This window comes from Leuresthes tenuis, unplaced genomic scaffold (assembly GCF_036924035.1).
Source record: "Leuresthes tenuis unplaced genomic scaffold, fLeuTen1.0.hap1 SCAF_6, whole genome shotgun sequence".
NCBI lineage: Eukaryota > Metazoa > Chordata > Actinopteri > Atheriniformes > Atherinopsidae > Leuresthes > Leuresthes tenuis.
In genome coordinates, this window is record NW_027325360.1 from 8,249,592 (window position 1) to 8,262,395 (window position 12,804).

Genomic DNA, 12,804 nt, shown 5'->3' on the forward strand with positions numbered 1-12,804 from the left:
CAGATGTGAACAGAATGAAACTTTCTTAGATTTGGGCTTCGGTGCTAAAGACTGAAAGCAACTTTTGCGTGATACATTTACTACTTCCTGGTAGTGTGGTGGCACAGTCTCCACACAGCAAGAAGGTTTTCTGGCCTCTCTGTGTGGAGTTTGCATGTTATCCCTGAGCATGCAAGGTCCTTTACTGGTACTGGTGTGAATATGTTTTGGTGCTCGTCTCTGCATACAGGCACACAGTTGATTTCTCTGCTTGACTGGTACAATGTCTATCATCAGCATTGCTATTTGCAGTTCTTGTCATCATAACCTCAAACTAATAATAAGATTTTACCAAAGAGCATTGAAATAGTGTATTTGCTGTCATTTTGATACATTACAAGAGTCAACATAACATGAGCCAACCAAATGAACTTTGTCCATGTCTAAGCACAGTCTGAAGGCGGCACATCGCATGGTGTGGTCAAACAACCCACATCTACAATTCTACAGTTTTTTTTTTCTAATGAATAAGAATGCTTTAGACCAAAGTTGTATATCTTTTTGTTTTATTTTCAAAACCTGACAGCAGCATAGATGGAGTGGGATGATGACACATCTTTTCTTGTCTGTTTCTCCTTATATTGTGGCATTACAATTCAGTGGGCTTTTCTTGCACAGCCTCATATGCCTCAAAGCTTATTGTTTAATGCAGTTTAACACAGATTTTGATGTTGGCTTCATCAAAACCATTCCTGCAGAGAGAGTTGCGACAAACTTATTTTGGTTTATTTCTTATAAGGAATAAACACATAGATGGTGATAGAGAAATGGGTTGTAAATGACTACAGGACAGCGATGCAACTGAAAAGCATAAAGCTCACAGTTTTCTAAAATCGGTAATTGAAAAGTATCACAAATCTATTGTGGGTATGTGTAACAACTCTGCACTTTAATGAGTGTAACAGTTCAGCAACATGTTACAGCCGATAAGTTCATAAATATGACCCATCTCCATCTCTACAATTTGTCTCTGTGCAGCCGGAGAGAAGACAAACTGAGGATCCCCAATGGCTGGCTGTGTCACCTGGCCCCAGAAATCATCCAGCAGCTCTCTCCGGAGACAGAGGAGGACAAGCTTCCTTTCTCCAAACAGTCAGATGTCTTTGCTTTCGGGTGAGTGTCCTCTAACCAGATGTCCTGTTGTTTGTTTGTCCAAACAGTATTGGAGCCTGGATAATTATAGTAAAGTGTCGACAAATGCCAAAATATGTGTGTACATTCAAATAATACTGATCAAGGTACAGGAACAGTTTTCTAAAATTCCAAATAGAAAAGAAAAAGATCTCATATGCTAGATTGCTATTTTGTTCATGGGATAACCTTTTAAGTAGAGCAGGAATAATGATTTTAAACTTGAATTTTAAAATGATTTGGACATACTTAACTTACCCTTGATTAAGTGAGGATGATTTATATGCTGTATAAACGACCCTCTGTTACAATGGAAATGAGAAAGGAGACGATATGCATGTGAGCAACTTCAAATAAATGTATGGTACATTAAAAAAGTAACAAATATTATTATTGAGAGGTGGGTGGAGGAATAATCTGGCCAAAAATAAGATAGTACTGGTATTCGGTAGCTTACTGACAAATAAAATTGCATGGTTTCTGCCTTTGGAAGGTAACAATTTACTTTGCTAAGTGACCAACTGGCAAAAGTAACCTGTTAGAATACGTTTGAGTTACTAAATATGAACACTCCATTTGTGTCAGAGTACATTTACTTTTAAATGCTGTGATTCTACCTCATTCAGCTTAGTATATGGTCTGTAAACTGCAGCTGCAGACTCACAGAAATAACAAATTGCCATTTACAGCCATTTATTACCGATTATGTTTACAAATGAATAGGAAATTACTGCCTCGTCAAGTCACTGGCACACCAGCACTGCAAACCCACTGGATGGGATTAAACAGTCAGCTGCTGTTTGCATTTCTATGGTCAAACCAGCTGCTCTTACATTAGGAGTGTGTTGGTATTTCAACTGAAATCTAAGTCCAGTGAACAGTGAAATCTGGAATTTAGCATGTTGTGAAAAAGTGGAAAAGGATGGAAGAACAGGAAAGAACATATTTGGAAAAGGTAGTTCAGTTTTACATGTATAACTGTTTACAGTTTTCAAAATAAGCTGTCAACACAAAGTATGCATAATAGCATATATATTATATAGAGATAACATTAAATGGATGATATACTCAGGAGGTATAAAACACAACAAAACTGTCAAGAAGGGGTGGGTTGCTGTGGTGGTGTGTGGCGTGGTGGAGATTAGAAGAAGGAAGGAGCGACTGAGCCAGATTACAAAAATTTAACTGTGGATTATGACTGTGACTATACCTGACATGACATTACATTACATGACATGGCATGACATGACATGAGCGAGAACACCAATGACAAACCTGAAACACATTGCATGAGGGAACCTGGAAACTAAATACTGAAGAGAGGTGCACGAGAAACCAAAGGAAAACATGTCAAAATTAATGACTAAACCAAGAACTTAACACATGAAAAAACTAACTGACGTGACATAAGGAAACTATTGCTAAACTAATGACTTAAACCAGTAACTAAACACATAACAAAACTAACAGACGTGATATAAGGAAACTATGGCAAAACTAATGACTTAAACAAGTAACTAAACACATAAAAAAACTAACAGACGTGACATAAGGAAACTATGGCAAAACTAATGACTTAAACCAGTAATGAAACACATTAAAAAACTAACAGACGTGATATAAGGAAACTATGGCAAAACTAATGACTTAAACCAGGAACTAAACACATGAAAAAACTAACTGACGTGACATAAGGAAACTATGGCAAAACTAATGACTTAAACCAGGAACTAAACACATAACAAAACTAACAGACGTGATATAAGGAAACTATGGCAAAACTAATGACTTAAACCAGTAACTAAACACATAACAAAACTAACAGACGTGACATGAGGAAACTATGGCAAAACTAGTGACTTAAACCAGTAACCAAACACATAACAAAACTAACAGACGTGACATAAGGAAACTATGGCAAAACTAATGACTTAAACCAGGAACTAAACACATAACAAAACTAACAGACGTGACATAAGGAAACTATGGCAAAACTAATGACTTAAACCAGGAACTAAACACACAACAAAACTAACAGACGTGACATAAGGAAACTATGGCAAAACTAATGACTTAAACCAGTAACTAAACACATAACAAAACTAACAGACGTGATATAAGGAAACTATGGCAAAACTAGTGACTTAAACCAGTAACTAAACACACAACAAAACTAACAGACGTGACATAAGGAAACTATGGCAAAACTAATGACTTAAACCAGTAACTAAACACATAACAAAACTAACAGACGTGATATAAGGAAACTATGGCAAAACTAGTGACTTAAACCAGTAACCAAACACATAACAAAACTAACAGACGTGACATAAGGAAACTATGGCAAAACTAATGACTTAAACCAGGAACTAAACACATAACAAAACTAACAGACGTGACATAAGGAAACTATGGCAAAACTAATGACTTAAACCAGTAACTAAACACATAACAAAACTAACAGACGTGATATAAGGAAACTATGGCAAAACTAGTGACTTAAACCAGTAACCAAACACATAACAAAACTAACAGACGTGACATAAGGAAACTATGGCAAAACTAATGACTTAAACCAGGAACTAAACACATAACAAAACTAACAGACGTGACATAAGGAAACTATGGCAAAACTAATGACTTAAACCAGTAACTAAACACATAACAAAACTAACAGACGTGATATAAGGAAACTATGGCAAAACTAATGACTTAAACCAGTAACTAAACACACAACAAAACTAACAGACGTGACATAAGGAAACTATGGCAAAACTAATGACTTAAACCAGTAACTAAACACATAACAAAACTAACAGACGTGATATAAGGAAACTATGGCAAAACTAGTGACTTAAACCAGTAACTAAACACACAACAAAACTAACAGACGTGACATAAGGAAACTATGGCAAAACTAATGACTTAAACCAGTAACTAAACACATAACAAAACTAACAGACGTGATATAAGGAAACTATGGCAAAACTAGTGACTTAAACCAGTAACCAAACACATAACAAAACTAACAGACGTGACATAAGGAAACTATGGCAAAACTAATGACTTAAACCAGGAACTAAACACATAACAAAACTAACAGACGTGACATAAGGAAACTATGGCAAAACTAATGACTTAAACCAGTAACTAAACACATAACAAAACTAACAGACGTGATATAAGGAAACTATGGCAAAACTAGTGACTTAAACCAGTAACCAAACACATAACAAAACTAACAGACGTGACATAAGGAAACTATGGCAAAACTAATGACTTAAACCAGGAACTAAACACATAACAAAACTAACAGACGTGACATAAGGAAACTATGGCAAAACTAATGACTTAAACCAGTAACTAAACACATAACAAAACTAACAGACGTGATATAAGGAAACTATGGCAAAACTAATGACTTAAACCAGTAACTAAACACATAACAAAACTAACAGACGTGACATAAGGAAACTATGGCAAAACTAATGACTTAAACCAGGAACTAAACACACAACAAAACTAACAGACGTGACATAAGGAAACTATGGCAAAACTAATGACTTAAACCAGTAACTAAACACATAACAAAACTAACAGACGTGACATAAGGAAACTATGGCAAAACTAATGACTTAAACCAGGAACTAAACACACAACAAAACTAACAGACGTGACATAAGGAAACTATGGCAAAACTAATGACTTAAACCAGTAACTAAACACATAACAAAACTAACAGACGTGATATAAGGAAACTATGGCAAAACTAATGACTTAAACCAGGAACTAAACACATAACAAAACTAACAGACGTGACATAAGGAAACTATGGCAAAACTAATGACTTAAACCAGTAACTAAACACATAACAAAACTAACAGACGTGACATAAGGAAACTATGGCAAAACTAATGACTTAAACCAGGAACTAAACACATAAAAAAACTAACAGACGTGATATAAGGAAACTATGGCAAAACTAATGACTTAAACCAGGAACTAAACACATAAAAAAACTAACAGACGTGATATAAGGAAACTATGGCAAAACTAATGACTTAAACCAGGAACTAAACATATAACAAAACTAACAGACGTGATATAAGGAAACTATGGCAAAACTAATGACTTAAACCAGGAACTAAACATATAACAAAACTAACAGACGTGATATAAGGAAACTATGGCAAAACTAGTGACTTAAACCAGTAGCTAAACACATAACAAAACTAACTGACGTGACATAAGGAAACTATGGCAAAACTAATGACTTAAACCAGGAACGTGACAAAGACGTAACAAAGGCATTGCTCTAAAATGTGAGAAAAATGACTTAGTTCCTAAATTTTGATCTGCTTGGAAAACAGAATTGCTTCTTGTTGCCTTGCGACTTCACAGTCATTCAGGGGGTTGCTAAGATTTGTTGTTGATGTAAGAAATCCGCTGGCTTATTAGTGAGACATAAAAAATGTCACATTGGTCAAATAAGTAGTCACTTTCTCATCCCCCACTGCTGGCCTATCAGTAACCAGCACCGGTTTATCATTGGCCAGATAAGTGCCTGGTGTCTGCAGGTATATAGCCTGCCAGCTTCTCAGTAATCTTGATTTTGTTCCTTTAATTGCACTATAGCTGGAGGACAGGTGGATACTGGAAAAGCTGATGGGAGTAGATAATGTGCACACTGATAGATGACTGGTTCTCCTGGGTTTGTGCAAGAGGACAATTGGAAGATTACTGAAGTGAATTTTGCACATCCAGTTACATTTTGACTGAAAAACTGCAGGAAAAGGATAAAATGCTCAAATATCAAATTGAATAATATTATCACAATAAGGAATATTCAAACCTGACCAAATACATTAATAGAGCAAGCAATCTTTCTTGTATTTAACCATCTTAATTCTGTGAATCCACCTAAAATGCAAGTTAGCATTGTTCTGAATCTCTCTCATCAAAAAGAATATGTGGTATTTCCCACATTTTGGCTGTCTCACCAATACCTTCAGTTATTACACACAGATTGCTTTTCTGATTGTTAAATGAGTCTCTCAGAAGAAAGTGTCTCGTATCTCCTCTTCTGAAGCCCAATTTTAAATTTGTCCTAAGTTGATTAAAAATCCCTATGGCTCCAGTTCTTCCTCCACTGCCATTACAACTTAATTTGTGGGGGTGGACCCTGCTCTGTTGATTCCTAACACAATTGCATTTTCAGATGGTTCCCCATATGGAGATTTCGTCACAATATTATACTTAAGGGAAGAGGAGAGCAGCGCTGGTGCACAATGTCCAGCTGCTCCGTTGGCCTTTGTGTTACCTAGAGGTGACCCTCTTGGCTGTTATGCATATTCATCAACAATCAGCCGTCAGTTTTTTTTTTCCTTTACTCCTGGCAAAGAGCTATTTTTATTCTACTCAAACTGACGTGCAGGTGCAGAATGAAAAAAAGCTTATTTGCACAGGGAAGACGGTGTATACTAATTTAGCATTACCCATAATTATAAAGTCTCTAACTTTTAGATAAAATAGACAGAACCAATTTATGCTTCTGTGCAGATCACAGCTACTTAAATCTGAGAGCAACGAGTTTAATGGTTTACTGTAGTTGGTACTGCAACAATAAACGGTTGTTTTTGCTCTGGCCTTCGAGTGAACCCTTTATAGGAGTCTTTTAAAGACAGTGATGACTAGACGGTCCACAGCACTGACCTGCTCTGCTCCACTGTCTTCACAGCACCATCTGGTATGAGTTACATGCACGTGAGTGGCCTTACAAGAGTCAGCCTGCAGAGGTGATCATATGGCAGATTGGCAGTGGGATGAAGCCCAACCTCGCCCAAACTGGCATGGGGAAGGAGATACTGGTAAGCGTCTTTTCTATTTCTTTTTAATATGTCACACATTCTTCTTCTTCAACAATTAATAGCTAGACAATTTTCATGTTTGAACCATCAATGAAATCTTTAGTCATTTTGGTCCCACATGTAAAACAAGCTTTGCATGATGGAGACATCCTGCCCAGAACTGAAATCAAGAAATTTGAATATTAAAGATGAAAAATAAGTTTTTGAGGAATGCTCATCAGTCAAATTCCAAGTACAAAACTTTTCAAAGGCTATTAGAAACCACCATTATTTTAATTTGCTCAACTGCACTTCATACAAAAAGTGGCCAGAATTTAATTTGAATTAATGAAACACTCACAGCTGTGGAATGGATTAAATTCAGGCAGTACTAGCAAGATATAAGAAAAAAAAAATTTAATTTAGAAAAAAAATGGCAAAAATGGGATTATATTTGCAAAGGGTCTCAGGTCAAAATGTAACACTATGAGCCTACTCTAAGGAGAAATGGTTGCAAATATGGCTTTATATATTGGCCAAATAGTGCAATGTGTTTTTTGCCTTCACCTAGCTGAGCATCTTCACCCTCTTCACTCTTTAAAACACCTCTAGTCTCTGTTTAGACAAAAGCTTAATGTGGTTTCATTGACTTCATGTATGCCATATATTATTTATTGTTCACCGGAAGAAAAAAGGTCCCTGGGATGTCCCCTAAAAGCCCCTTCTAAAGATATTCAAAATTGGAACATTGTCCAAACCCCAATTCATACCGTGTAAGCTATGTGTCATGGCCACCACTGCTGCTCCATGTGTTCCATTCTTGATACTGTGTGCTAAATCAGTGAGTTGAATTGCAATTACTGACTCTCAGTTGTTTTCAGATCACTTGCACACACCTGTCTGATTAACCACACTGTCCTCTCAAAAACTACCACATGTTCTTGTAAGGAATCACAACATATAATTCTGTTTGAAAAATATGCAAACTCTAGTAGTCATAAGAGCAGCTGCATGTGAAGTCCATTACATGGTGTCCATTAAAATGGCATCCATGTAGTACAAAGGATGTATTCAAGCTCACCCATGTTCTTTTTCTAACCCTAGAAAAATATGTTTGTTGTCTAAATTGAAATAGGAAGTGACAGTTCTACTGTCAAGATGTGTTTTTGTGAAGATATGTCACCAAGGGAAGTGACTGAGTCCAAAAACACGAAATGCCGTCCTAAACTTGATCTTTCCCTTATCCTAACCAAGCATAGTCATTGCCTAAACGCAGGAGTTGACAAAACAGAAACATTTCAGTGAAGTGTTGTTTTACTGCCTGAACCTCACCCAAAGGCAAGTAAACGGTTTTCTTATCTTGGTGTCAAACTCACCTCTCATAGTTGAAACATGGCAGCATCTAACAGCTTGCTTTCTGTTTCTTTTCCAGGACATTCTGCTCCTGTGCTGGGCGTACAAGCAGGAAGAACGGCCCAGCTTCTCCAAGCTGGTAGATTTACTGGAAAAGTTGCCAAAAAGGAACCGCCGGCTTTCCCACCCAGGGCACTTCTGGAAGTCAGCTGAGTATGTCAAATGAGTTAGGGACATTAAAACAGCAAACAATCGGCAACCATAAAAAGCAGCCGCCATAATTCCACATAAATAACCCTCCTCCTCAAAGAATGCACTGAATCCAAAAGCCAGCCCAGTGATGAAAACTGCCCCATGCTGTGTGTATTTTCATGGAATGTCGGCATGTGTGTGCACAGATAAGTTTACTGTCCAGTTTCTCAGAGCAGTCGGGACTCATGTTTTCTTTGAATTGATTTGAACCATACTGGATAGCTTTCCTTTACATTTTTTTCCACTTGTTCCCTTCATTATATTTGATTTATTTCTTGGATGTATCTTACTTGTTACTCTCAAGAAATCCCATCATCCTGGAAAAAATACATGTTTGAGAACAAATGTAAATTTTTTTCCATATCTTTTTTTTTCCCGAATGAATGTAACTGTTGAACATCACATGCTGTATATTTCCATGACATTATCTCATCATTTCTTAAGTCTGTCAACTGTGTAAACCATTTTGTCATTGTTACCTCACAGTCTCTCCTGCGTGGTTGTCCAGGTTACGTGTTTATCTCAAAACGTCCTCATATTTACATTGTACCATTTGAATGTGAAAAGGCCAGCCTCTCTGTTTGTGTGAGAATGTGTTGGCCCAGTTCTTTGATAGGAGACTGTTCTCTGATCAGCCTGTGCTTTGAAAATTGCCTGTGAACATATGGTAGATGTTTGAACAATTACAGCCTTCGAGCAGTTAGAGCAGAATTCCCTCACTCGACGCTGATCTGTGAAATCGCTGACACTTGAAATGTATCTCAACCGTTGCAGAAATGATTACCTGTCAGATACGCTCTCACTGAGCCCTTCTCTCCCAGAACTATCATTTTACCTTGAGTAGGTAATTATAGCTACATATTATATTAGATACAGATAAAAATCTAACTCTAAACTACTATAGTGTAGTCAACACCATAATATCAGCTGATTTCATTCCATCAATATGCCATCTTTACAGATTGTGATTAAAAAAGCATGGCAAATTCTTAATAAGTTATGTATTACCCTGAGAAGACTCCCATTTCTGTATTAATGTGACAGTTTGATGTGTTAAGGGAGAAAGACAATTTCAAACTGCTAAACAAAATATGTAAGAGATTTAAATGACCATTTAAGTTATTTCTTTGGCATGTGAAGAGATTTCTTTCCTGTAGAAGACATATTACAAGTTCAAATGTAGTGTTTTGGAATATGTTTATGCGAAAAGTTAAAGTTAAATATTTTCCCTTTCTTGTCATTGTTACCAGTAAAAAAAAATGTCCAACTATTGAAATGAGCAAAAGGCGCTATATTCATGTAAAGTCGAGCTAATCAAAGTAAACTGTGCAACCTCCCAAGATGCATTTCAGGTATGATGGCAAAGGCTGCTGCTACTGTCTTTAGCAGTTCAGATAAATTGCTAATAAATTGTACATATCAGTGAATGTGAGACAGGTAATTTTGATAAGGTGCATCTTTCCACACAGTAAAAATGATAAAGAAAAAAATGTCCCTTTAGCCGAGTCCCCAAGCACAGTTTCAGAGCAATTTATGACATCGTCATAAAATTGATTTATGCTTAATTTTATTAAACACTGCTTGTCCCATTTCCCTCACCAAAATTCTTGGGCTGAAAATGACATTTCTCCCCAGTTCCTGTTACTGTATATGTAGTGAAAAAAGCATATATTATGATGTTGGCTGGTGGAATATCAGATGGTTTTCAATCAAAGGATTTTCTCCTGTCCAACACGAATACCTTTAGTCACTGTTGCCCTTTTACTAAACCATTTGTTTAGGTTTAGGGAAAATGTATTGCTCAGTTTTCTATGTTATTGGGGTACGAAATCTAATCCCTTCTAATGTAATGCATGTGCAGCAGAAACTCCTCAAATTACAACTGGATTGAAATAGACCAGGGAAAAAGGTCTTGGCTAAATGTGCACAATACAGGCACATGACTAATATCTGTGCATTTATACAATTAAATAGGATGCACCATAGGAAAGAATGCTGTACAATTTGCACAGCAGGCAATGATTATATGCCATTTCCATTCTGATGGGAACATGAGGGCCATTGATTTTGATTCTTACATTTTTTTAATCATATCCATCATAACCCATCGTATCATTTGTGGACGTCAGACATGTTCCCAGTGAGGTGCTGTAACTATGTAATTTACACTCTGAATACAAAATGAAAGCCTTTAATCATTTTTAACAACAGCTCTCAAGATTTTCATATTTACAGTATTTGTTATCTTTTTATTTTCTTTCAGTTTTTTTTTACTACAACATTGCTAAAAATGACTGTAGAGCACAAACTAATCTTAATTGTGCAATCTTATCTAATTTGAACAAATCTTTAGTGTGAATTTCTGACTTTACGAGCATAAAATATGGTCAAATGGGATATGAGCAAGTTAAACTTTCCCTTTAACATATCAGAAAAGACATATCAGGATGCTGAAGCCCAACCTAGGCCATTTTCACTTCACACTGTATATCAAACTATATGTTAAATGTTGTATCTTTAGAGATGGAGCCAAACTAAGTCATATCATAATGAATCATCACAAAATCTGAGGCATCATTTGAGCTGTATACTGCTTTTATTCTCCCCAGACATGTCGGATAGATAGAGACAATCCAATCATGTGAAATAGCCATTTTCCACCTCATTATATACACAATGCCAGTGTTGGAAAATGCATACAAAAAAATCTGCTGCTGTTTTTTGGAGTCTGTCTGTCTATTTTGGAATTGCTGGGATTCAAATATTGTAAGTGGAACATTTATATTTGTACTGTTTACAACTTTCAAGTGCATGAAAAGGACTTTCAAAGATTGATTCTTGTTATGACAAAAAAAAATCCTACAACTATATACATATATACATAGATGTATTTATCTCTATCTATAAATATATATATAGATATAGATATATACACATACATATAGTATTTGAGCATTTTCTGACAACCTGTTGTCCATTGAGCAATTTGATCTCAAATTTTACGTCAGGCTTTGCAGAACTTTTCACAGCTTTGTTTGAGAGAATGTTTGTTTAACTATATTTATAGACTATATAAACTATTAGACTGGAATTTCACTAAAAGAGTTACAACCTGTGCACATGCTACAGGTGACAACAACCTGAATTGACAACAATCAAAGACAGAACATTAGTGCCAAGTGTACATAACAGATTGTAGAATATGTTTTATCGTCACTTGCCGTAATATTAATAATCCTTGTGAAATTTTTGGACTTTTTCTTTTGAATGTATAAATTGTGTTGTGTTTTTTTTGTTGCCTTCTGTTTTTTTGTTCACTTAAAATTTATTTTCCTCCATTTTCCCTCTAATTGCATTGATACTGTGTTGTTTCTTTTCCTTGATTTCGTCCTGGTATTGTAGATTATAGCTCCCAAAAAGCTTGTATTTAATGATGCCTTATGGTCCATGGCTTAGTGATGAGTAGATTTTGGTCATGAGTTCTTTTATTTGCACTCATCCTTTATAAAATGTATGACAATAAAACAATGTTTTCATTTTGAATGTTTTTCTCTTTCATTTCTGTCATATTTATCCAAGTCAACCTGAATCCATATTTTACTTTGGTTGAAATTTTCAACATTGCTGATGAATGAGTCCTTACTGACAAAATATTTCTTTCAGTCATATATGGGAACTCTTTAGGTATTATTTATATTTTGTTCTGATTTTCAAGTAATAATGATAATTTATCCAGATATAAACAATTTCTTTATGATACAGACAAATAAATGTATATAAAATAAATAAATAAAAACCATAGAGGTGTTGCTGAGCTTAACAACCAGTTTTCTGATATTTTTGTAGATTTAAGTTTTTATGCAGTGAGCAAATGTCAAAGCAAACAGCCACATTGCAGTAAAACAGGGACCTCTGAAGATCTTACAATATTTATGTTTTCTGTTTTCCCAAATGCCAATCTAATGAACAAAGGAAAAGAAAACTTCTTTAAAAGTTATATAGGTTTCAGAAAAAAAACATCTTCCCTTAACAAGCACTGCTTACCGAGCACTTGCAATTTATTGACATTTCCTCATGTTAACAGGTTTATTTCTCCTCTTACTTGTTTCCGTTACATCAATGAGATTGACTTAGATGGATTAATTTTTCGGAAAAACGTCAGCCAGCGTGAAGTAAGTTTACA

General features: G+C 35.6%; 3 protein-coding genes across 5 annotated transcripts in view; 1 reads left to right on the forward strand and 2 right to left on the reverse strand.

The window, feature by feature from the left end:
* The window catches only part of hspb8 (heat shock protein b8), a 480,000-nt gene that overhangs the window by 364,436 nt on the left and 102,760 nt on the right, over positions 1-12,804 (reverse strand). The window lies entirely within an intron of this gene.
* The window catches only part of ksr2 (kinase suppressor of ras 2), a 116,636-nt gene that overhangs the window by 91,488 nt on the left and 12,344 nt on the right, over positions 1-12,804 (forward strand). For 2 of the 3 annotated variants that reach the window (XM_072387427.1, XM_072387429.1), the window contains 3 exons: positions 1,018-1,152; positions 6,908-7,037; positions 8,449-12,164. In XM_072387427.1, the coding sequence (XP_072243528.1) occupies positions 1,018-1,152; positions 6,908-7,037; positions 8,449-8,595 (412 nt within the window). In that variant the 3' untranslated portion in view covers positions 8,596-12,164. Of the gene's footprint in view, positions 1-1,017; positions 1,153-6,907; positions 7,038-8,448; positions 12,165-12,804 lie in introns of those variants that run through there. The other variant, XM_072387428.1, reaches the window with a different exon arrangement.
* fbxo21 (F-box protein 21) overlaps positions 1-12,804 on the reverse strand; it is a 286,959-nt gene that overhangs the window by 90,240 nt on the left and 183,915 nt on the right. The gene's annotated exons all lie outside the window — the stretch shown is intronic.